General features: G+C 37.4%; 1 protein-coding gene across 9 annotated transcripts in view; it reads left to right on the top strand.

Annotated features, from left to right (window-relative positions):
- The window catches only part of UTRN (utrophin), a 492,724-nt gene that overhangs the window by 439,708 nt on the left and 26,806 nt on the right, over positions 1-26,210 (top strand). For all 9 annotated transcript variants that reach the window (XM_040448951.1, XM_040448950.1, XM_040448952.1 and 6 more), the window contains 4 exons: positions 1,943-2,100; positions 3,604-3,770; positions 4,857-4,968; positions 22,055-22,191. In XM_040448951.1, coding sequence (XP_040304885.1) covers positions 1,943-2,100; positions 3,604-3,770; positions 4,857-4,968; positions 22,055-22,191 — 574 coding nt within the window. The remainder of the gene's footprint in view (positions 1-1,942; positions 2,101-3,603; positions 3,771-4,856; positions 4,969-22,054; positions 22,192-26,210) is intronic.

Genomic DNA, 26,210 nt, shown 5'->3' with positions numbered 1-26,210 from the left:
TTTGCTCTCCAAACTCCATGGCAGAGGTGTTATTCTGAGTCAAGTGGTAGCCATCTGCACATTGATTTTGCAATGGCTAATGTCAGTGTCTTCACCCTGGTGACCCCTCCTTCTCTCTTCATGCCTTCTTGAGAATATCTCTTGATTAGGTTCTAGCAACTGCCTGACCTTGCTTATAGCTGAGTGGCTTTCTTGCTTTATCAGGACCACATTTACAAAGATCTCTTAGAATGACCTTTTGCGTCTCTTCTGTGCTGATTTGTTGGAACTTGGGTTTTAGATTGTGACCTGTCCCCACATTCTGATACTCCTTTTTGTTTATGACTAGAATATCAAAATGTGAACTTATATCAGAATTCAGAAGTATGTCAAAATGAGAAGGAATCTTACAGTTTGTGTTTTGTGTGTAGTTTTACCTTCATGGTAGCATAGTAGTACAACCGTCTTCCCCAAAAGAAGAAAGTTAGGCGTGATTGATGTCACTGAAACGTGTACTTGTCTGTGTAGAACATTATTGCTTAGGATGTCTCTTCCTAGGAATGGGTTTAAAATGCAAATCATGGGGCGCCTGGGTGGCGCAGTCGGTTAAGCGTCCGACTTCAGCCAGGTCACGATCTCGCGGTCCGTGAGTTCGAGCCCTGCGTCGGGCTCTGGGCTGATGGCTCAGAGCCTGGAGCCTGTTTCCGATTCTGTGTCTCCCTCTCTCTCTGCCCCTCCCCCGTTCATGCTCTGTCTCTCTCTGTCCCAAAAATAAATAAACGTTGAAAAAAAAATTTTTTTTAAATAAAAAAATAAATAAAATGCAAATCATAAGAATCCTGCATAAATATTTTCTGGCTGTGACAGTCTTATTTTTTTTTAACGTTTATTTATGTTTGAGGGAGAGACGAGCATGAGCAGGGGAGGGGAAGAGAGAGGGAGACCATAGAATGTGAAGCAGCCTCCAGGCTCTGAGCTGTCAGCACAGAGCCCGACGTGGGGCTCGAACTCATGAGCTGCAAGACCATGACCTGAGCTGAAGTCGGACGCTTAACCAACAGCCACCCAAGGGTGCCCCGATAGTCTTATTTTTAACAAAGTAAAGGTGGGTGGGGGCTTGGACAAAATGGGTGAAGGGGAGTGGGAGATACAGGCTTCTAGTTAGGGAATGAGTAAATCACAGGAGTAAAAGGTCCACCATAAGGAATATAGTCAGTGGTGTTGTAACAGCATTGTATGGTGACAGATGGTAGCTACACTTGTGAGCATAGTGTGATATATAGAGATGTTGAATTGCTGTATTGCACACCTGCAACTAATGTAACATTGTGTGTCAACTATACTCAAATGTTTTAAAAAGTTAGAATAAAAGAAAAATAAACAACTAGAACTCTAACCAAATCTAACTAAACAAATGGTAATAGAAATTAAATTTATCTTCCTTAGGTTTGCTTTCTCTGTGTATGTATACTTATAATTAAGGTGACATTTCATTATAATCACTGTGTCAGTATTACTGAGCTTGGTTCAGTTGTCTGAAAATTCACTGTTAACAGTGTTAGATTTGGCATTATTTCCCGTAAAAAAAACCCCAAAAAACAAAAATGATACATTTTGGTCTGATATTCATTTGCCAGATATTGTTTGAAAATGGCTTTTAGGATCAAGTAAGTATTTACTCCCCTTCTTTCTGTTCTTGGAAAACTTCACATGGAAAGCATTTCGAATTTTTGTGATTTTTGAATTTTCAGAACTTGGAAATTCCTTTCCAAAAACAGTATTCATTTCTATGAGAAAGTGGATCATTTTTACCTGAAATTTCTCCGTAGATAACTAACGTGATTCATGTCCACTTGATTTTTTTTTTTTAATCTACATCATTTAAATGACTGAACCAAAGACATTGTTTACATAGAACGGTATAAGCAGATGGAAGTTACCCTCTTGGCTCTCCTCCTCACAGATCTCTTTAAGGAAGTGGCGGGACCAACAGAAATGTGTGACCAGAGGCAGCTTGGCCTGTTACTTCATGATGCCATCCAGATCCCTCGTCAGCTGGGCGAAGTAGCAGCTTTTGGGGGCAGTAATATCGAACCCAGTGTCCGCAGCTGCTTCCAACAGGTAAACACGAGGGATCCCTGGAACGTAGGATGTGCCAGGAATGGTACTGAGGATGTTCCTAGAACTGGCAGGGGAAACTTGGGCTGGACCCACATGGTAGAAGACGCTGGGTACCATCCCTTAAGCATGCGGTTTATTTCTTCAAGCACATGGTTCAAGGAACAGCAACCTCCTCAAGGAGATTTACTGTTTGTCAATGGATAACACCCTCAATCTTTAAAATGTGCTATGAGAGTGCTATGATTTGGCCCTGACGTTGTCCTGGCCCTCGCCTCTTACCACTCATCCTCTTGCTGTCTGCTTTCCACCCGCAGTTTTATTTACATCCTCATTCCTGCCCTAGCATCTTTGGTCATGTGCTCTCTGTTTAGAATATTCTTCCTTACCCTTCACCTACAAACTTCATTCTCATTGCTAATCCTTATTCTTTTTTTTTTGGATGTTTGCTTAAATCTCACATTCTCTGAAAATCCTTCTCTGAGCCCTTCAGGTGAGGTTGTGTGTCCTTACTATATTCACCTGAATCTCCTCTGATTTCTTACGATGCTCATGAAAGTATGATTACATACCGAGTTATAGAACTAATTGGTTAGTGTTTTTTTTCCATACAAATCTCAAAATTCTTTTTAATGCTTGCTGTATATAAAAGCATTCTAGAAATGTTGCTACTGATGTTATACGTATGTGTAAAGGAAAAGGCTACAGATATTTTGCCAAAGCATATCCAGTGATTTATTATTGCTGAGAAAAAAAATGCTCACACCATCTCTTTAAGGAGTACTGATGTTATGGGTTATTACATTTTATAATGGCCCTTTTACTTGTTTTAGAGATATAAAAAATACCAAATGAAAGTTCTAAATATGATTCTCCCATGTACTGGTTCATAAGATGACCTTCACAAAAGCAGGAGAAAGATTAAATGAATGAGTTTTATAGGATTAAAATGTTTATGTGAAGAGAGTACTAGAATTGTGTGATTTGGTTTTTGGGTTTTTTTAAATCTGAGTCTCTTAATGTATTGAGTTTTTTTCTCCTTCCTGTATAATTTCTACCTTTTCTTTTTTTTAGTGTTTTTTTAAAATTTATTTTTGAGAGAGAGAAAGAGAGAGAGAGAGTGAGAGAGAGCACACATGAGCAGGGGAGGGACAGAGAGAGAGGGAGACACAGAATCTGAAGCAGGCTCCAGGCTCTGAGCTGTCAGCACAGAGCCCGACACGGGGCTCGAACTCACGGACTGCGAGATCACGAGCTGAGCTGAAGTCGGCTGCTTAACCGACTGAGCCACCCAGGTGCCCCTAACCTCTGCTTTTTCTAATTTTAAATTCTAAGATTTTCTGTCCGATGAAGAGCCTTTAACGTTTTGTAATTTAACTGGCCTGGAAACAGTTTTATAACTTTTCTTTCATTTCATGTAGATTCTCAGAAGATTATAATACAACACCAGCTGCAATTTAAATGAAGACATTTTCTTCACTTTCCATATATTTGTTTCTTTACCAGAATAACAACAAGCCAGAGATAAGTGTGAAAGAGTTTATAGATTGGATGCGTCTGGAGCCACAGTCCATGGTTTGGCTACCGGTTTTACATCGAGTGGCAGCGGCCGAAACCGCAAAACATCAGGCCAAATGCAACATCTGTAAAGAATGTCCAATTGTTGGGTTCAGGTGAGACGATCTGTCTCCAGTGGTGGCACAAGACTATTTTCTGTTGTTTTGTTGTGACTTCAGTGTATGTCCATCATCCCTTCCCACTGATTCCCTCTGGGGATTTGTGTCTCAATAAATGGGATGCTTAGCATATTCATTCTGTCTATCTGAAAATGTCATTCCTTCTTATAGCCACTACATGAAACTTATCTTTTTATTATTATTATTGTTATACCACTTTGCCCCAGAAACAGAGATTTTTCTGAATTTCTATTCATATAGATCCCAGAAACGTTCATGCATGATAATTGTATGACTCATTATATGTACATGGCTCTGATAGGATTCGGTGATGTTGTAAGGCCTTTGGAATCAAACTTAGTAAGCAGAAAGCAACACTTTTTAAAAATTTATTTTAGAGAAAAATTGGAGGGGAATGGGGGAGAGGTTGAGAGAGAGAGAGAATCTTAGAGCCCAACGTGGGGCTTGATCCCATGACCCTGGGATCATGACAGAAGCTGCTATCAAGAGTCAGATGTTCAACCGACTGAGCCACCCAGGCACCCCCAGAAAGCATCATTTAAATAGTAAGAAGTCATCTGATTACTTTGTTACTTCTGCCCAGTTCTAATGTGAAGTTGATGAACCCTACTGTTCACCTTCACGGGAGGAAGCTTTGTCAGGAAATTGTGAGATTCATTTCTTACTGATGGTATAAAAGTTGGATGTGTCAAGCTAATAAACATGATTCTAATTCTCTGCCATTTGCATTCCCATTCACACATTACAGAAAGTCTTCTGACGTGGGTATTTGTCTTCTCATCATGTTGAAACAGATGGAAACATGCTTTAGAGACTTGAATTCCAAATTTTGCTTTTTTTTTTTTTCCACTTGGGAGGTGGTTTTGTTAATTTCCCTTGTGAAATTCAAGATTCTCCTGGCCTTAATTTGGAGCTAAGGTACTAAGAAAAATTCCACATTTGTGGCCAGTCTGCCTTTTATTTCCATGGTGATTTGGATGAAAGTAATTCCTTACCACAAATAATTGATTTGGATTAAATAATAGACATACAAGCCAATGAACTTTCTTTTCTTCTCTCTAGGTATAGAAGCCTCAAGCATTTTAACTATGATGTCTGCCAGAGTTGCTTTTTTTCTGGTCGAACAGCAAAAGGTCACAAATTACATTACCCAATGGTGGAATATTGTATACCTGTGAGTACTGAGCCACTTTCTATTGTTTTTTTTTTTTTAACAACATATTGCTTTTGAATTAACTAATGTCAAAATTATTCTGTTCATTTAGACTTAACTTCTTATGGAAAAAAATCACTTCCAAGGTTACTTAACTAATTTTTTTTTGTGGTTTTGTTTTCTTTTAAACAAATACATCTATGTTAATACATTAATTAATACAAAATAATTAATACAAAATACAAATACATTAATACAAAATAATTATAGTTTTTTCAGAAAAATTACTTGTTACATTTTGTGTACATCTGTGTTTTGATTTTCAAACTTAACTTTTTGCTAGCGACCTTTTTTTAAGAGCTCACACTGACCTACATTGAAAATGATACTATATGTTCAGAAACCATGTTTCTTTTAGACACATTTAAAATGTATTTTCAGGGGCATTTGGGTGGCTCAGTGGATTAAGTGTCAGACTCTTGATTTCAGCTTAGGTCTTGATCTCAGGGTCTTGAGTTCAGGCCCTGTGCTGAGTTCTACACTGGGCATGAAGCCCACTTAAAGTACATACATATATATATATATTTTTTCATAATTAAATGTATTTATATTAGCAAAAAAGTAGAAAATGTAAAAAAGTAAAAAAATTTATAAATCTAGCTCCTAAATCAAATCAAATCTCTGATTTTGTTCAGATTTATGTTTATATTTACGTTATTTTGATCTTTTTTTCACTGAACACATTGTATGGTAGTGTTACCCCCTATTGTCACACAGTGTGATTTTTCCTAGTTACAGTATATTTGAGTGAATTACTAAAATTTAACCACTTTCTCAAACGTATTTGGACACTTTATTTTCAACTATCTGCTATTATAAACAACACTCAAGAATATCTTTGTGAAAATAGCTCTTTCTGTATATTGCATAAATTACATTTCCATAGAATAAAACACTGGAAGTAAATGATCTAGGTCAATGAAATGAGTATTTTTATGGCCAAAATTCCTCATGTCAACTTATTTCCAAAAGATGTTTATACTACTTTACATTATTATCACATTTTATTAATATTCCAGTTTTGCTAGCATTAGATATCGATTCTTGTTCCTTTGATTTAAAGCTATTTTTTTCTGAAGTATCTTCATTTTCTGTCAACAGCTATTTTTTAGCTTCCTTCCAAATAGTAAACCAAAATTTATTCATAGACTATACATTTTCTTTTGTTTAGGGAATTGAGTTACTTCTTTGGATTATAAATTGACAGAAAGGCAGCAATACTTACAAAATATACACATGTAAATCTCACAGTCTTAGGTATCTTATCTCAAATAATAGGTACCCCACATATGGAGAGGAAACCTCTAGAAAATGCTATGGAATTATAATAGATGAAATACCCATAGTGCATAATAACTTTAACGAGGAAAAAAAAAATCCCCCAAGAAAATTTATGAAGTACCATTTATTACTATGATTAACATATTTATTCAGTCAACAAATAAATATTGAGCACTTACCTTGTGTCAGATGCTGCTCTCAGCTCTAATTCATCAGTGTACTACCAAGATAAACAAGATTACAGTCTTTCCTGCTACTTTCCATTTAGGAGGAGGGGATGTGTGACAAGGAACAAAGAAACAAATAAATGAGATCATTACAGATTATAGTAAGCAGGCTTTAAAGAAATAACTGGATAATGAGACAGAAGATTAGAGGAGGCACTTTAGATAAAGAAATCAGGGAAGGTTGGCCTGAGAAATTATTTGAGTTGAGACTGAAGGATGAGAAAGAATCAGTTGTGTAAAGAACTAGTCGAAAGGTATTTCAGAGAAGAAACAGCAGACACAGAAGTCTGGAAATGGGCAAGAGTTTGGCATGATTGGAGCACAGAAGAAAGTGGAGTATATTCCACAAGAGGTCACACTAGCTATGTCATTCACACAGTGAAGATATGGAACCCCTTGTTCAAACTGTCTTACAACTTTCAGCATGGCAACAGCAGAGCACTAAGCCAAACTTAGGGAGCTTGTGAGTGTGGGACCCCTGCAACTGCGCAAGTCACACATTCATGCAGATGGGAAAGAAAGAAAGGGGGAATGACACAGGAATAGAAAGAAACAAGTGTATCTGTCAGAGTGAATTTCTCCCTCCACAAAAGAGAGAGTGGTAGGAGTTGAGATTAAAGAAAAAGGGGGTTATCAGATTGTGCTGAACCCTGTTGGTCGTTGTAAGACATTGGAGAGAAGTATAGTATTAATATTTGCTGGATTAGATAGGGTGCCTCGGTGGCTCAGTTGGTTAAGCATCCAAGTTTGGCTTAGATCATCGTCTTGCAGTTCATGAATTCAAATTCTGCATCTGGCTCTGTGCTGACAGTATGGAACCTGCTTGGGATTCATTCTCTCTCTCCCTCTCTCTCTCTCTCTCTCTCTCTCTCTCTCTCTCTGCCCTTCCCCCAATCATGCTTTCTTTCTCTTTCAGAATAGATTAATAAACTTAAAATATATATAATTGCATGATTAGATCTCGGCATTTAGGAAACTGATTATAAAAAGTTAATGTCAAAATAGGAAAAATCACAAAGTAAATATACGTTAAAAATGTATAAAAATGACTACATGTTTCAAGATGTATAAAGTAAAGATGTATATAAAATTACTACTTTTCATGGTCTTAAATACAACAATTCCTAATGATTTTGCAAAATACCCATACAATTTGAAATCTGCATCTCTTCAACAGCAGTCATTTGTCTTGAGAATCACGGATACACTGATGTATTTCACTCTCCAACTGTCATTTTTGAATGAATTCTATATATTACCCAAAGCTTTTCTTGTTACTTGGATTTTACAAAGCCATTGTTGTCATGTCTAAGATCACAGCTTACCCTGCTTTGTAAGGGGTGGCTTCCTTTTTGCCAGTGTGCTTTGGGAGGTCCTTTGCCCCTTTTCTGGAGTTTGTGTAGTGATCTTAATAAACAACCTGCTCATAAATCATATCTTATGACAGGTTATTTTCTGTATTTGACCCCACAACCCTTGATAGAATGACTAAAAATATATTTCAATTCAAATTCAAATTGAATTTTTGAACAGTATACTCTTGAATTAATAGTAATGAATGACTACGTGAACTCTTTTCCAAATTTTCTTTCTTTTCATCCACATTCTTTGGATTCTTGCTCTCCTCTTTTAAGTGAGCTTTTTGTTGTTGTTTTTTTAATGTTTATTTTTGAGAGAGAGAAAGAAAGAAACAGCATGAGCAGGGGAGGGGCAGAGATAGAGAGGGAGACACAGAATCTGAAGCTGGCTTCAGACTCCAAGCTGTCAGCCCAGAGCCCGATGTGGGGCTCAAAACCCATGAACCGCGAGATCATGACCTGAGCCAAAGTCGGATGCTTAACTGACTGAGCCACCCAGGCACCCCTTAAGTAAGCTTTTTTTATACTTCATCTATCTTTTACCCAACATTCCCTAAACTCTTTTGATGTCTGCTTTAGAAAATGAACTCAAGGGGCACCTGGGCGGCTCAGTTGGTTCAGCTTCTGACTCTTTTGGTTCAGGTTATGATCTCATGGTTCAACCCCAGCATAGGGCTCTGCACTAAGAGCAGCAGAGCCTGTTTAGGATTCTGTCTGTCTCTCTCTTTCTCTCTCTCTGCCCCTCCTCTGCTCTCTTTTGCTCTCTCTCTCTCTGTCTCTCTCTCTCTCTCTCTCTCTGTCTCTCTCTCTCAAAATAAATAAATTTTAAAAAATAAGAAAATGAACTGAAACATGCATTTTTCTTTTTTTTGTAATGTTTATTTATTTATTTAGAGAACACGAGCAGGGGAGGGGCAGAGAGAGGGAGACAGAATCCCAAGCAGGCTTCGTGCTGTCAGCGCAGAGCCTGACACAGGGCTTGATCCCATGTACCATGAGATCATGACCCGAGCCAAAGTAAGAGTCAGACACTTAACCGACTGAGCCACCCAGGCGGCCCTGAAATGTGAATTTTTCAATACAGTGATAACCACTGCTTGCGTGTAAATGGATCTGACCTTCTTGGCAGATCCTGGTGTTTGCATTTCTCATAGCGCATCTCCACTTGTGGTTGGGATGATGCTCCAGTCATATTACTGACTTCATTAGTCAGTAACAAGTGACTGTTGTTGAAAGTTTTCTGAAGGTTTATTTTAAACCCTCAAAGCTCCAGAAATATTTCTTCAAACATATCAGCTTACTGTGACAATGTTTATCTTTGGATGTAAGCAGACGAATGGTGTGTGAATTCTCTATCATAATTTATGAAGGCATTTTTTGAAATTGTTAGTAAACCATTTATAGACAGAAGTGGAGTTCTTCTTTCTCTAGCAGATGTCTTTTTTAAACTTGTCTTTCCCTCTACCACTGTATAACCCAACTTTGTCGATTTAAGAAGTTTGTGATTAGGCTCAGGTAGAATTCATCTAAAACGGCCAACATGACAAAAATTCTGTTTAATCCTTGTCTCTCCATCCCTCCAAATCCCACCCCTTCACAAAAATGTGTCAGTTTTTACATCGTGTGTAAAATCTTCCCTACCTTCTCTGGCTTCCCCTCAGGGATTGTATGTTATCTTGTATTATTTTCTGTATGGTGTTTTGGCCCCCTCAACTCTCTTTTTAACTCCTTGAGGACAGAAATGAATCTTGCACTTTTCTTACTACGCTTAGTTAAATCGGGCTCATAAAGGCTAAATGAGCTTATATCTTATATTATAAACACTAATTACAGAATTTTAAAGCCGAAAAAGATCTAAGAGATCATCTAATTCATTCTCATTTTAAAGAGGAAACTAAGTCATAGAAAAGGTGATGTGTTCAAAGTTGGTGGCCTGGATTTAGTGATGTTACTCCATTAGAGAAATATACATAATTAGGTGCATTAGCTAACTGGTTTCTGTATACTTGCTGGAGTGTTTTATTTGTTGGGTGCTCTAGTATATAGGCATTTTGCTGTGAACTTGGAGATAGAGTGAAAATGTAAGTAAGGAAAGAAAAGACCTCCATGTGGAGAAATTTAAGTTGATGTATTTTTTAAAAATGACTAAGTTTGTGGATTAAGATAATAGTCAAAATTTTTTCTTGTTACCTGTGTACTACATGTTTGAATTCAGGGATTACCATTTACTTAAAAAATAGTGACATTTTCTATTAAAGATGTTTAGATTCTAAATTTCTTTTTTATTAGAATAACAGTTTGTAATCATTTAATTTCATAGTGAAAATTACCCTGATTGTGTCTTTTAAAAGAAGATTGTGTGCTCCTGTTGGAAATAACCAAAATTTAATTCAAACTATAAACATTTTTGTATGTTAAGACATGTAAAAGATAGTCGTTTAAATTAGAGAGGATGATGCATTTCACATATGATTTATAAGAGCTTATACAATTGCTGACAGTAAGAGAGAGCCGGATAGGGTTAAATAGTAAGGAGAATGGGAAATGTTTGGAATTGCTGCTGGGGGCAGGCATGAGTCAACAAGGGATGAGCAAATTGATGGCTACATTACAACAGGAGTGTAGCTGAGACTAATTGGCAAGGATTTGCACTGATTCTATCATTGCTTAGTCGCTTTGGAATTAAAAAAGGTGGTAGGTGTAGTCAAAGGCCAAGGGAGTGAATGATTCAGAGGTCTTAGTGATACTGGGATTGCTTTGAGCTGTCCCCATACTGAAGAACTCCCAAATGGGGTTGAAAGGCTCAAGATCAAGATCATGGGGGGAAAGAACAGGTTTATTCATATTAAAGAAGTAGGGGCAAGGGTCAGGGTGGTTATTTTTTCCAAGTTAGAGACTTAGGACTGAACAATGTTTTGAGTCATGACAAGGTCTGAGGTGTGAACATACCCCAATATGTGGCTAATGTAGAACATAAAAGGTTTTGAGATCAGATGGCATTTAGAAGATCATCAGTACGTCTCTAGAAGTGACAGGCAGCTGTGCCTGGCCAAGTACAGTCAAAGGGGAGTGGATGGGGACATTGGTTTTAGTTGGTGAGAAGATTGAGTCTAAGGGCAAAATGCTGTAAACCTTTATTCTTGGCCTTTGTCGGGAAGAGGTTATACAGCCCGTCGTGGAGAGAGGATGGTGGGGGAGACATTGTTATCACAGGAACATCAGGATTCACTGAAGAGATGGGTTGCAGTTCCTGTTAGGAATAAGATGTGGGGGAATGTGTTTATATGTCAAAGAATGCAGAGTCCATGATAACAGGGAAAGAAAGGTAACTAGGCAGAGGCTGTGAGCATCTGGTAAGGGACTGTGGTGCAGTCCACATAGAGAAAAAGAAATAGAGAAAGGCAATAATGAGGGTGCTTTTTCTTTGGCAAATACAGGTATTAGAACTGAAGCGTGAGTGGGGATAGGCAGATGGTTGGAGAGACGTGTTTGCTTAGGGAGAAGAGATGGCATGTTTGCAAATTTTTATTGCTAGAAAAGTCAGCAACATCAGCTATTCCAGTATTCAAATTGATGGAGTAGAATCATTACAAAATTCTCTGCATATGTGCAAGGTTTAGACAGGACTAGTTTGCACTGATGTTTCATTGAGATTTTGATAAGAAGAGGGGGAGGACAGGAAAAACATACTGCTATGGGAAACAGCTTATTACACTAAGGACACTTAAAGCACATTTGTATTGCATTTTTTAAGCAAATGCATGTTACTTTTAAAGCAATAGATTCAAGCATATTCTTGCCAACATTGTTTAATATATGGGGAAATACACCAAAGTTTCGTATTTCAGTGTTTCTAGAAACTGTAGAAAAATCCATTTTCTACTGAGAAAAAAAACAGAGAAGGTTTTCTTTTAAAGTTAAAAGTGAAATCGCATTTTTCCTTTACAAACCAACTATATGTTGTTAGCAAGAAGCAGACAAGAACAACGGGAAACACCAGAATTAGTTGTTCTGTCCACTCCCCTCCACCTGCCAGCATCAGTGTATTTGTAAGACTATCAAAATCAAATACAAGAAAATGCTGGCTCATTCTTAGGAAAGCTGTGCATTTAGTGATGTTTGTTTTTGGCAGTGTTGTTTCTTCAGATGAGACATGAGATGTTTGCCAGTTGGCTAAATGTGCAGGATCATTGCCGCTTCTGTGACCTCGGCATCCTGATGTGGCTTCTCAGTTCTTGCTCCCCTTACCGTGTGCTCCCAGGAAGTTGAGTGCCTTTAGAGTGTGTCATTAGCTCTTAAGTCGAAGTTTCGACGACATCCTTTTTCCTTTGGGTGCCTTATTACCCTACTTATTCTTGACCCCCATGGTGATTCTGTTAATGCTAATTTTTTAGTTTCATGTTTTTCCATTAGAACTTGAAAGGCTCCAAGCTTGTCCTACTAATTCCATCCTATTCGTGGAATTCATGGTATCTGAATTTCAACTTGTTGAAATCAATGAAACTTAAATCAATGCTGAAAAGTTGTTTTTGCAATTGAAAAAAAAAACCCTATTGGAATGTCTTTAAGATAAGTCCTGGGATAATGAAATGTACTCCTTAGAAGTATGCATGTGGCATTTGGGATTATTGACTTCTATGTTTAAGAAGTAAATCTTGCTAACGATGATGTTGTTCAACAGTGATTTTTACACTTGTGCACAATCCAAGCAATGATGTTTAATTATTCTACTCATGTGCCAAATGGCTGTGTTGTTTTCTTATAGAACCTTGGTTTTCCTCTTTGTACTTCCTTGTTTTACTTGGTCCAGAAGTTACTCACCTTTGTAGTGAACAGTTAAAGCTCTGATGTTCGGAGTATTTGTTCAAGAGTAGATATTGCCATCCAAGTTATGAGCCAAAGACATTTGGGGGATATTTTAAATAAACATGGTTTTGCTTGTTTACTTGCAGTCGTTTTTGATGTTTTGCTTAAATTGCCAAGTAATTATAAGTTGGATGTTTTGGCGGCCTCTAGCTGATTTGACATCATTGTTAATAGTCCTTTGTATTTTTTGCTTTGTGGATCCTTGGTGTTAATAGGAGGAGTTTTTTGAGCCAAAGTAGTAAAGCAATTTATTCAAGGACCTACTTGACTATGTTATGAGGGTTAACATTTCTAAATTCTAGATTCTTTTCTACCTCAGCCTTGTTGCTCCTTTTAATTCACATTAATGAGAAGGAAAAGACTCTCAGTCATATATCCATGTTTTTGAAGTTCAATAATACATAGGTATCAGCATTTATAATAGGAATATACAGTTTAAAATATGAACAGTGATATGTAGAATAATACACATGCCTTTATATATAGATACACAAACACAAGTAAAAGATTAGCTCTAAGTTTTGCTTTATATGATGTCTGTATTTGTCCTCAGTCAAGGAATAAAATGAAGGAAAATTTAAAATACTCCCAACTTTGGTTGGCAAAATAGAACTCAAGAGTGAAAAATCATCTGATGCCACCTTACACAGGAATTTTTAAGGTTTTGGTAGAGTCACATGGATAGACTTACCCCAGGGTAGCTTTTATAATTCAAGCAACATGTTTTTATATTTTATGCATTCATTTGTATTAGTTGGTGGGGTGCAAGTTGAGAACTAATTACTTCTTATTATCCAAATAAGTTTTCATCATTATCTCTGTGCTACTTAATAGCAGCACAGTGGAGGGAAGTATAATTTTGAGTATTCACGTGCCTACTTGTCTGTGTAAGTTTAGTTTTAAGATGTTTTTCCCAGTGACTCACCTTCATTAGCTTTCCAGAAATGACAGTTGGAAAGACTGTCCTCATTTGGATATATAAGTTCTTCTGTGCTTGTTAAGAAGCAAGCCAGAAGGGGGGTGCCTGGGTGGCTCAGTCGGTTAAGCCTCCGACCTTGGCTCAGGTCATGATCTCGCAGTTCATGAGTATGAGCCCCGCGTCGGGCTCTGTGCTGACAGCTCAGAGCCTGGAGCCTGCTTTGGATTCTGTGTGTCCCTCCCTCTACCCCTCTCGCCCTCACTCACTCTCTTTGTCAAAAATAAAATTAAAAAATTTTAAAAGTCAAGCCAGAAGATTTGGGGCAGATGGTGGTAGAAGTAGCTTTAGAGTTTTTCAGTATCTTTTGACTGTCATTTTCTTCCCATTTCTAAATTAGTTAAGTAAAAGGAGAGCAGCTAGACAATAAAACTAACCCCCTGGACTACATGTACACCAAAACTAGGTAGTAAGGTATCCCCCAAACAAGCCACCACCCAGCCACAAACCTGTAGAATATCGTTATCTTTAAGAGGAAAAAAAGGAAGCAAGGTGCCTGAGAACAGGAGAACCACAAAATAGACAACAGGTCTTTAGTGGAAAACTCAAAAGGCTGGTTTGGGAGAACTGTGAAACTGGGAGGAGCCCAGAGGGGAGGGTCTGAAGTCTCTGGGGTGCTGGGTTTCTGGAGTCCTCAGACCTGACCCACCAGGGCTTCCTTCCAGCAATAGCCTCACACTGGACATACTGCTAGGAATGAAACTGACACAGCAGGTCTGAGCAACAGAGACGAAAGAAAGAAATGGGTAATCTAAAGCAGGGCGAGGGAAGAGGACCCTGAAATCAAACTCAAGTACCCTATTTCTGAATACTCCACAAAAGCAAAAGAAGAGGGAGCTCTGTGAAGGTAGAGAAGCTTTCCAGAATTAGGAAAGTTAATTTCACAACAATGACAGAATTGAGCACTACAAAGTATCAGTTTAAATCTCAGGGGTGCCTGGGTGGCTCAGTGGTTAAGTGTCTGACTCTGGATTTTGGCTCAAGTCATGATCTCACAGTTTATGAGTTAGAGCCCCATGTTCAAGCTTAGGATTCTCTGTCTCCCTCTCTCTCTGCCCTTTCCCTGCTTGTGCTCTCTCTATCTCTCTCTCAAAAATGAATAAATAAACAAATGGACAAACATTAAAAAAAAATTGACAACACATTATATTTAAAAAGATTAAATCTCATATAAATTAAAAGAAAAAAAAATCTTCCAGCCATTTAAACAAAAGGAACAATATGACTTAAAAAGGAAAGAAAATTAAATAATCAATAGCAAAGCTTTATACCAAAAGATATTGGAGGGACATATTTAAGAAACTCAGGGAAAAAAAGAATGTGAGTCAAGGATTTGATATTGAGAAAGCCAACCTTCTATTATCTAGTAAAGATACAGGAAATTCTCACCAAAATATAGGAACTTGGGTAATATTGTACCTAAGAGCACTTCTTGAAGATTTATTAGAGACCAGTCTTCAGACCACCAAAATAATAGAGAAACAGCATCCTAAGAACTGGTAGAGACCATTAAATATATTGTTACCTGTAGAGCTTAAACTATGTGGGGCTAACTAGAACAGGTTCCTACTGACCAAAGATAGGACAATTTGAGCTTCAATACTGAAAATAATTACAATAAGCCAAAATACACCCAATATGTTACAAATCTATGAATTCATAATGATAAGTGAAAATAATTTTAAACAGTGGTCATCTTCGGAGGATGATAGGAAACCAGTGCATTACTGGGGAAATAAGTCAATGAAAGAGAAAAATCACACATGTAATCCTGCCTTTCCTGAATGAACTATATTACTGAGTGACCAGATAGTAGATGAAGGGACATCTTTTTATATAATTATTTAAACTAACAAATGAAAATGAATGATAGAATCAGATTATTACCATTTTTAAGTCCCCATTGGATGGATATAGATATTTAGCATGAAGGCTGCTAGGATCACTGAAGAGTGATAACCAGACCTCACATGCCTGCCAAACACTAGTGGTAGATAGTCTTGCCAGATCACACTTGAGGCTGATGCCTCCTCTGGAGCCAGCCGCTAGTTTGCAGGATACCCAAAGGATTGAAGAACACGCTGAACTACTGCACCAAAAATACACAATCGGCAAAGTTGAGTGAGGTCAAATTGCCTGTGTTTTCTAACAGATAAATTGTAAGGAAATGTCAAGTATGGAGGAGAAATCTGCACGTTAAAAGTGACTTAAAAATATGTCAGATTTTTTTTTTAAACTAGTGAGACTAAACTACAGTGTCTAGGGGTAGACACTGGGGTGAAAAAGTATTTTTTAAACACAAGGTAGTTATTGCTTATAAAAATGAGGGTAATGGTTATTATGGAGAGAAGGGAGGGCTCTGACTGGGATGAGGAACATGGAAGGGGCTTCTGGAATGTCTGGAAAAGTTTAATTTCCTGACTGGATGATATTTGCCTTATAATAATTCACTAAGCCCATTTACATAGTCTCTTCAGCAAAAGGTGGTGGGGAAAACTGGACAGCGACATGCAGAAGAATGAACCTGGGCCACTTTCTTACACCATACACAAAAATAAACTCAAAATGGATGAAAGACCTACATGTAAGACAGGAAACCATCAAAACCCTACAGGAGAAAACCGGCAGCAACCTCTTTGACCATGGCCACAGCAACTTCTTAGTAGACGTGCATCCCTAGGCAAGGGAAACAAAAGCAAAAATGAACTGTTGGGACCTCATCAAATAAAAAGCTTCTGCCCAGCAAAGGAAATAGTCAACAAAACTAAAAGGCAACCAACAGAATGGGAGAAGATATTTGCAAATGACATATTGGATAAAGGGTTAATATCCAAAATCTATCAAGAACTTATCAAACTCAACACCTGAAAACATATAATCCAGTGAAGAAATGGGCAAAAGACATGAACACTTTTCCAAAGAAGACATCCAGATGGCTAACAGACACATGAATGGATGCTCAAGATCACTCATCATCAGGAAAATACAGATCAAAGCCACAATGAAATACCACCTCACACCTGTCAGAATGGCTGACATTAACAACTCAGGCAACAACAGATGTTGGTGAGGATGTGAAGAAAGGGGAACCCTTTTACACTGCTGATGGGAATGCAAACTGTTGCAACCACTCTAAAAAACAGTATGCAGGTTCCTCAAAAAATTAAAAATAGAACTATCCTATGACCCAGCAACTGCAGTACTAGGTATTTATCCAGAGGATACAAAAATGCTGATTCAAAGGGTCACATGCACCCCAATGTTTATAGCAGCACTATCAACAATAGCCAAATTATGGAAAGAGCCCAAATGTCCATTGACTGACAAATGGATAAAGAAGATGTGTGTGTGTGTGTGTGTGTGTGTGTGTGTATACACACACATATACATATACATGTATATGTATATGTGTGTGTATACACACATATACATATACATGTATATGTACGTATATGTATATATACATATATATACACATATATATGTATATATACATATACGTATATATACATATATATGTGTATATATATATATAATGGAATATTACTTGGCAATCAAAAAGAATGAAATCTTGCCATTTGCAACAATGTGGGTGGAACTAGAGTGTAATATACTAAAGGAAAGAAATCAGAGAAAGACAAATAAATGATTTCACTCATATGTGGAATTTGAGAAACACAACAGATGAACATAGGGGAAGGGAAGGAAAAATAAGATGAAAACAGGGAGGCAAACCATAAGAGACTCTTAAATACAGAGAACAAACTGAGGGTTTCTGGAAGGGTGTTGAGTTGGGGGGATGGGCTAAATGGGTGATGGGCATTTAGAAGGGCGCTTGTTGGGATGAGCACTGGATGTTGTATGTAAGTGATGAATCACTAAATTCTACTCCTAAAGCCATTATTAATTACACTATATGTTAACTAACTTGGATTTAAATAAAATTTAAAATAATAATAATTCATTAAGCTATACATTTGTTGTAGGTAGTTTTATAGATCTGTGTTTTATTTTTACAATAAATACAATAAAAAGAATTAAAAAAAAATAAGTTGATCCAGTCACAAACATTTTAAGCATGGTTATCCCTGGGTGGTCAAAGAGCAGACAGTTTTAAGGTTTTCCTTTTTTCTCTTTTATGTGCATTTTTTCCCTAATTTATGTACACTCAGTGTGTCTCAGACATGCAATTTAAAGGTTATTAAATGACATTTCAATGTAAGTTTTGTAAAAATCAACCTACAGGGTGTCTTAATGTAATAATAGGTATTTTAGTCAATGGCTATGGGTTCTCTCTCTTACAAAAGTTAGGATTGTTGCATTTTTCTAGGAGAAGTGACATCGTGCTGGTATGGTGAAAAGACCCAGGTTTGTAAGAGCAGCTTTCTCCTTACTGATTTCTAGGTCTGAATCCTAAAAGCTTTAGTGTCTGTGTCTGGAGGGGTCAAAAAAGTGATGCTAATTTCACTGCCCTTGATAGGAAAATGAGACTGAAGGGAATCTATTTATAAGGGGCAGGATTCTATGCCAATTCTATGCCTTGTCTCATACAACGAGATCTACAAAATCTTTTGTTCTCCTTCTTTCTTTTCTTAACAGCAATAGATAAAAACCTAGTCTTTCAAGAAATGCATGGATAACTTTACCAATGTGGGACAATTTGTGTAATAATGAGTGACTTTCAAGTCCATCCTCAGATCATAGTATCAATAGTAATTTGCTTAAGGGGCGCCTGGGTGGCGCAGTCGGTTAAGCGTCCGACTTCAGCCAGGTCACGATCTCGCGGTCCGTGAGTTCGAGCCCCGCGTCAGGCTCTGGGCTGATGGCTCAGAGCCTGGAGCCTGTTTCCGATTCTGTGTCTCCCTCTCTCTCTGCCCCTCCCCCGTTCATGCTCTGTCTCTCTCTGTCCCAAAAATAAAATAAACGTTTAAAAAGATAGTAATTTGCTTAAAAAAGAAAAAGCACAAACTATTATACCTAGCGTGAAGATAGAGTTGAGTTTGGTGATATTTATTATGCTAGGTGGGTGGTCCTCTTTTTTTTGCTTTTTACCAAACCATTGCTCTTGCACTTTGAAATAGAAGATATTAGGTACTGTCATTAGGTAGCAAATTAGACCAAATACGTAAAAATATCTCTTAACTTTTTTTGGTGAGAAAATAGGTACAATTCATTTTCTTGACTCTCTTTCAACTAAAGAAATGCATTCTGCTAACCTGAAAATAACACCTCGTTCTTGTGGGATGAATTATCTTCCACTTTTTCTTTTAATATTACATAAAATTTATGGCATTAGTGAATTTAGTGCCTTTATAACTATTGGTAGAAGAAAAACTATTGGTTTTTTTCTTCAATATGAAAATCGATCAGGAAATAAAAGTATGCTCTTTCTGTATGAGAATGCACTTGTTTTATCAAATGTTAAATTTGAACATGATCAGAAACTCGAATTTAACGTCAGCCCCTGCTATACCCTCTGGGGAGGCAGGTAGTTGCTTTTTACTTGTTTTTCATTTCGTTTTGTTTTGTGGGAGGTGGTTTTTGTTGGTGGTGGTTGGCCGGTTGGTTTTGCTTTGTTCTTCCGTGTTTTGAATATTTAGCTCAAGAATGTTTGATGTGGAGTCAGACTTGTACTTTTGAATGATGTGTCATTTTTTCCCCAAGCAAAAAGTTCATGGAAAAACCTAAATTTAGATAGTTAGAAGAACATTCTGCTAAGTGGAAGAAGCCAGTCACAAAAGACCACGTACCGTACAATTCCATTTATAAGAAACATCCAGAATAGGCAAATCCATAGAAACAGAAGTGGATTAGTACTTGCCAGGAGCTGAGGGGAGGGGAGGGGAGGGGGTAAGAGTTGGGGGTGGGTAGTGATAGCGAATGGGTACAGAGTTTCTTTTTGAGGTGATGGTCACACAACCCTGTGAATATATAAAAAGCACTGTACTCTACACTGCCTTGTGGGGGCAGACAGGGTAAGTGGCCCGGGGCCTGCCCACCTCTCCTTTTCTCCCACTCACCCCACTCAGGGCTGCCTGACTCAAAACCCGGGGTATGGCTTGAAAACCACTGGCTCTAGTGGTGAATCTTTTTTACTGCCAGATGAAGGTGGACCAAGTAAAAAGCTGGAGGCTGGTATTTCCTCATATATTAACAATGTGTTAAGAGCAGACCTGGAAATAAATTGCATCATAAATGCTTATCCTTGCATAGGGGCCACCTTTTTGTACTTCTGTCATAGAAAGCTTCTTCCCTTCTTTGCTTTACCAAAACATTCAGGGAAAATATCTACAAATACAATGATCTGCAGCTGTGATACCCATTGCTAGAGGCCCAAATGTCCTTTACAGTAGATGATATGTCCTTTTGGCTTTATTCTCAGCCAGAGATATTCCGTCTCTAAAAATGTCCTTCTTTATTCCCAAATGTCTTTCTTATTTCTCCTGTTCTATCTGGTTAGATCTTAGCGCCCCCAAACCATCATCTCTCTTAACAATATTTTGCCTTAGGTTCGTTTTCATTAATAGCTTATTTTCTATACTTCTTTATATTTGGAAGGATCAGTACCTAAATAACTACAGATATTATATGGTTTATTCTGTCTTATTCAAGAAAAGATTGAACATTGTGGGTCTGATGGCAAGGCCTTGGGACAATGTGGGTGGTCCTTGCTATACTTTTTTTTAATGAGATAAAAATTGATGAACTTTAATTATAAATAAGTTGCTTATTTATGTTTCTTCTCTGCTCTGCAAGCCTAGAGAATCAAAAGTTCCCTTAACTGTGTACTAGAAACAGACACATTTAGGTAGAATAAGAGCAGATGGAAAGCTACAAACTACATAAGGGCTGACTCAGAATTTAGTTGTTTTAAAAAATAATTATATATTTTTTAAGCTTCTGTTTGCAAAACAAGTTGGTATGAGTCCCGGGGATGCTTGCCATGAAGGAAAAGATGATGGACTGGGGAGGGTGCAAGTAGAGGGGGGCAGGCAATAAGTAAGCAGTGTATTTAGCATAGTATTAGAATAATAAACCATTATTCTAGAAAAGTCCTCTGGTTTTGTTTTGTGAAGTGATTGGAGTGAGGTCTATCCAGATTTGTATTAAAAGCCAACTAGCAGGGGCGCCTGGGTGGCTCAGTCAGTTAAGCGCCCGACTTCGGCTCAGGTCATGATCTCACAGTACATGAGTTCGAGCCCCGCGTCAGGCTCTGTACTGACAGCTCAGAGCCTGGAGCCTGCTTCACATTCTGTGTCTCCCTCTCTCTCTGCCCCTTCCCTGCTCATGCTGTGTCTCTCTCTGTCTCAAAAATAAATACATTAAAAAAAATTTTTTAAAAAGCCAACTAGGAGTCCAACGACTAAGGTTTTAATTGAGTCCTCCGCAGGTAATGCAAATTTATTAAATACATCTTCAGAAGGACTAAAGTTGGCATCTGTATAACATATTGCAAATAAAAACTAGAATTGGTGATAACTGAGGCTTAGGGAACAGTTTATAAGATGGGAAGAGGGAATGGGGTTGGGATAGATTTCAGCCTATGTCACCCTAAGTGATTATTAACTAATCACCTTGACATGGCTAAGGAAACAATAACATTTTATACTGCATTAAAAATTTAGTCCATGTTTGGGAGCCTGGGTGGCTCAGCCAATTAAGCATCCGACTCTTGATCTCAGCTCAAGTCTTGATTGCAGGGTCAAGAGTTCAAGCCCCACATTGGGCTCCATGCTCAGCAATACCCACCCCCCCCAATAAAATAAGAAAATAAATATATATTAAAAAATAAATATAAAAGTTTAGTCCATATCATTCTTGGGAACGACAGATGGGTAGTATTCCTTACAATATCGCGGCCTGCTCTTTCTCTTATGTTATTGCTTTCTCATGTTCCATACTTCAATATATGCTGGCTCATGTGAAGTCATTAGACTTGTTTATTCACCTTAGTGGAAACCATGTTATATCCAGAATGCTTCATCATCACTAAACATTTAGTATCAAATTGCAACTCTTTCAGTAACAGGAATCAACCAATAACATTGCCAAAACTAATTTTACTTCATGGCCTAAGTTTTTAAATATTGGGGAAGTGAGCTAAGGACGGTTTATTTTCAACAGAAAATAAAAAATTATAAACTGATTGCTGGATGTGTTTAATGATGAGTCCTGATTGCCATGTTATTTCATGACACGACTTGTTATTCCAAAAATACATAAAGCCACTGAAACTGTTTGTTATTTCATTGCATGAATTTATATCTGCTCTAATTTTATTGGAGCTAGATATCTCCTTCCATTTTAATGGGAGAAGTATAATTTTTTCATCCTCCTAGACAACATCTGGGGAAGATGTACGAGACTTCACAAAGGTGCTGAAGAATAAGTTCAGATCAAAGAAATACTTTGCCAAACATCCTCGGCTTGGCTACCTGCCTGTCCAGACAGTGCTTGAGGGTGACAACTTAGAGACGTAAGTTCAACTTTAATATTAAAACTTCTATGTACTCTTTTTTCTGATATTGTCTTTTATTATGTTAGTGACACCCAGAGAAATTATCTGATACCAGAAAGAATTTGTGTTTTGGTAAAGTGTTTCATTTTAAAAGAGGTAAAACTAAACTCGGAATCAGTCTTCACAACATGAATTTTTACTGTTGGCTTTTGATAATACCATGGCTAAAATTTTAGGTTTAATTTTGCATGTGTTCCTCCACTTTAAAAACACGTATTACTGTGTGTTCAACCTTTGCCTTGGTCATGTCTTTTCCTCTTAAAAATACTTAGAGCCAATTGTGGTATATGCTGTTTCATTACCTTACTCATTTCCCATTTTTCCTCCTTTGGGGATATTTTTGCTATTTTATGAAGTATGTGTTGCACTTATTTTACATGTTAAAAAATTTTTTTAATGTTTTATTTTTGAGAGAGAGAGAGAGAGAGAGAAATGGAGTGTGAGCAGGGGAGGGGCAGAGAGAGAGGGCAACACAGAATCCAAAGCTGTTAGCACAGAGCCCAGCATGGGGCTCCAACTCATGAGCCATGAGATCACAACCTGAGCCAAAGTTGGACGCTCAACCAACTGAGCCACCCAGGTGTCCCTATTTTACATGTTTTTAATGTAAATATATTAATAATATTGAGTCTCTTGCTTTTGATATACCTGTGCTAAAATCACATCAAAATCTTACATTTCTAATTTATTTTCTCTTGAGCATGAAGACAGTAAAACAAGATAGCTGTATACGGTACATAGACAAAATTTCTTTGAAGTATGTAATTCAATTTTATAAGCATGAATGAAACAAAGTCTCAAGGTAGCAAAATTACTGTGGCATTATAAGGAAGAGTAGCAATTGATAGCCTGAAATGAAAAGAAAAATAATTTTTAAAACAAGCCAGAAGAAATGCAAGAAGTAATTTTAAATGACTAAACAATTATATATCAAGATCAAAATAGGTCTGATTTTAAATTTTTTTTTTTTTTTTTTAAATTTTTTTTTTCAATGTTTATTTATCTTTGGGACAGAGAGAGACAGAGCATGAACGGGGGAGGGGCAGAGAGAGAGGGAGACACAGAATCGGAAACAGGCTCCAGGCTCTGAGCCATCAGCCCAGAGCCCGACGCGGGGCTCGAACTCACGGACCACGAGATCGTGACCTGGCTGAAGTCGGACGCTTAACCGACTGCGCCACCCAGGCGCCCCTGATTTTAAATTTTTGAATCATATTTTATTTTGTTTTATTTTATTTTAAGAAAGAGAGCATGTGTGGAGGGGAGGGGCAGAGCAGGGGGGAGAGAGAGAAAGAGAGCGAGGGAGAACGAGAGCGAGTGAGCGAGAGAGAGAGAGAGAGAGAGAGAGAGAATGAAAACCCCAAGCAGGCTCCATGCCCAGTGCAGAGTCTGACCTGGGGCTCAATCTCACGACTGCGAGATCATGCCTGAACTGAAATCAAGAGTCTGCCGTATAATTGATTGAGCCACCCAGGTGCCCCTGAATCACTTTTTAAAATATCAGCATAAACATGACTTCCGTGGCAATTTTCTTACACTCCAGCCTTGGGAAAAATGAACTTTTATTGCTAGTCATTAGTAAAGTGCCTAGTCATAAAAATAGTGATGTTCTAGTTACAGAAAGATGCCCTCTCAAAATGCCTATAGAAAAGAAACTCAGAAGTGTGAAGTTTTCTACATTATACAGTAGGAAAAAATATATAATAAGAAGTATTAAAAAGTGTGTTGAGTGCAATTTTTGTGCAATCAGTCTTTCTTTCTTTAACCTTTAAAACCCACTGTTCATTTTATTGTGTATCTGAGAGATAAGCAGAGAGCAGTAATAGTCTAGTATTAGGACAATCCATGTCTCAAAGATTTCAAAGTAGAGGACAGGCTATTTGGCCTGGATTTTTTTCCATATAAAGCTTTGTAGAACACTGGCTTTGCTGCATTTTTGTATAAATGTATGTTGTGGGTTTTTTTGTTAATTTGTGGAACTTCTAAGAAGCAAAAGAAAGACCACAGCCAAAGCACAGTAGATATTTCATCGCTCCGTAGGTACTGTTATGGGTGCACAACTGTATATGTTGATAGATCCAAAAATAGCACATACGCATTTAAAGCATACAAAATATTTCAAATTTTTTGACAACTTTGATATCAAACTGCGTACAATTAAAATATTATGCCTCCCAGTTATTTTTTTCACAGTACATTTTAGAACAAATTTTGTTGAAGCAATCTCAGTTTAAAGAGAGCTATTCATCTGCTTAAAATCCATAAGGAAAAGTAGATTTTTGGTTCTCTCTTTGTTTTGTGGGTACGTATTTGTCCTTTTCTTAGAAAGGTTTTATGTTATTACATTCTTATTTGTTTTACTATGTAATACACAGTTTAACTGTGCTGAACACCCCATGATAAAGGCACAATTTTACTTCCCTTGGTATCAGATCTAATTAACCTTCGCAGTAATGCCTGAAGCATAGAATTATCACATAGCTTTTTTTTTTTTTTTATAGGATAATTTGATAAGTTTGAACTAGTGATGTGCCTTTCACTCTTATGATAAACCATTGGTATTTTGTGTCCCAATATCTACATCCTTCATATGAATCATGCAGGTCAATTCATCTTTTTTTTTTAATTCCTTTTAAGCATTTTTGATAACTTTTCTTTTAATGTCAAAATAATCATTGACATCAATCATTCTATTCTGAGTGACTCAGTTAAAGTAAAAAAGAACAGAAAAACATGCCAAATAATTTTGTGCTATGATTTTTGGCTGTAATTCTGAAAATGCTTCATTTCATCTATCATGAATTTACCAGCATTTTCAGAGAGAGGAAAACAAGAGAAAGAAAGGAAAGAGTATAAGATTAAATCAGATGTCACAAGATTCTTTTTGAAAAAGATTTATGAGATACTGGGTAGAGTGGGCAGGTTTTCTTTTTTAAATCATAGAACGTGTTTTTGGAGTTGGTATAGTTCATTTTTCTGCTGAGCCCTTTCTAGTACAGGGCCACTTAATCTTCTGGTGTAACAATTTATGTGAGTGGGTAGTAAAGTTTGATTTCATTCATTCTCCTATTTGTGGGAGAACATTGGAGAAAAACCAGCCAAGTGGTAAATGTGTTAAAGTTATTTATGAAGCTGATTGGAATTTTCTCTTGCTTCTTTCTTTTTCATCCCTACAAAATGTAGTGTCTTATCCTATCCAGTAATGAGATATGCGTGCATGGAGGGTATTTAGGGGAAAAATGAGTTACTACTAAAAGAAGGTAAACAAACTCATGCTTAGGTTTATTCAGTTAATTTTGTAACTATGTGTGCAAGAACTTTCAAAAAATAAATCAAATGAGTAAAACTTGATTAAAGAGTTACCATTGAGGGGCACCTAGTTGGCTCAGTTGGTTAAGTGTCTGACTCACAATTTCGGCTCAGGTAATGATCTCATGGTTTCGTGAGTTCAAGCCCCACGTCGGGCTCTGTGCACTGACCCTAGGAGCCTGCTTGGGATTCTCTGTCTCCCTCTCCCTGTGCCCCTCCCTCACTTATGCTCTCTCTGTCTCTGTCAAAATATATAAACTTTAAAAAAAGGTTTAAAAAAAGTTAGAAAAATTTGCCATTGAACATAAACCTAAGAAACAAGCTAAAATAGTGACAAAAATAATTTGAGAATTTTGAGAGATTATTTTTGGCTAAAAGGTAGGTTGGTTTCCTTAAAGATTAAAGAAGTAAAATAGACATTTCTGCCTGATGTTGGTTAAAGTGGAATAAATGAGTTTCATTGTTCTTTTGAGTTCTTACTGTAGCAAGAACCAACTCGTAGTCAAGTGTAACTATGGTTGTGGAGCACTGGATTGGAGGAGGTGACAACTAACCTGAGACCTGGAAGATTAACAGAGCTAGACCTGCAGTGTTTGGTGTGGATGACGAAAGGGAGAGTTTCTAGGCAAGGGAAGTATCTTCAAAAGCCCAGAGACAAGATCATTCTG

Source organism: Herpailurus yagouaroundi, unplaced genomic scaffold (assembly GCF_014898765.1).
Source record: "Herpailurus yagouaroundi ecotype Mexico unplaced genomic scaffold, PumYag 198, whole genome shotgun sequence".
In the NCBI taxonomy this organism is placed as follows: Eukaryota; Metazoa; Chordata; class Mammalia; order Carnivora; family Felidae; genus Herpailurus; species Herpailurus yagouaroundi.
This window is presented reverse-complemented; position numbering and strand designations above follow the sequence as displayed.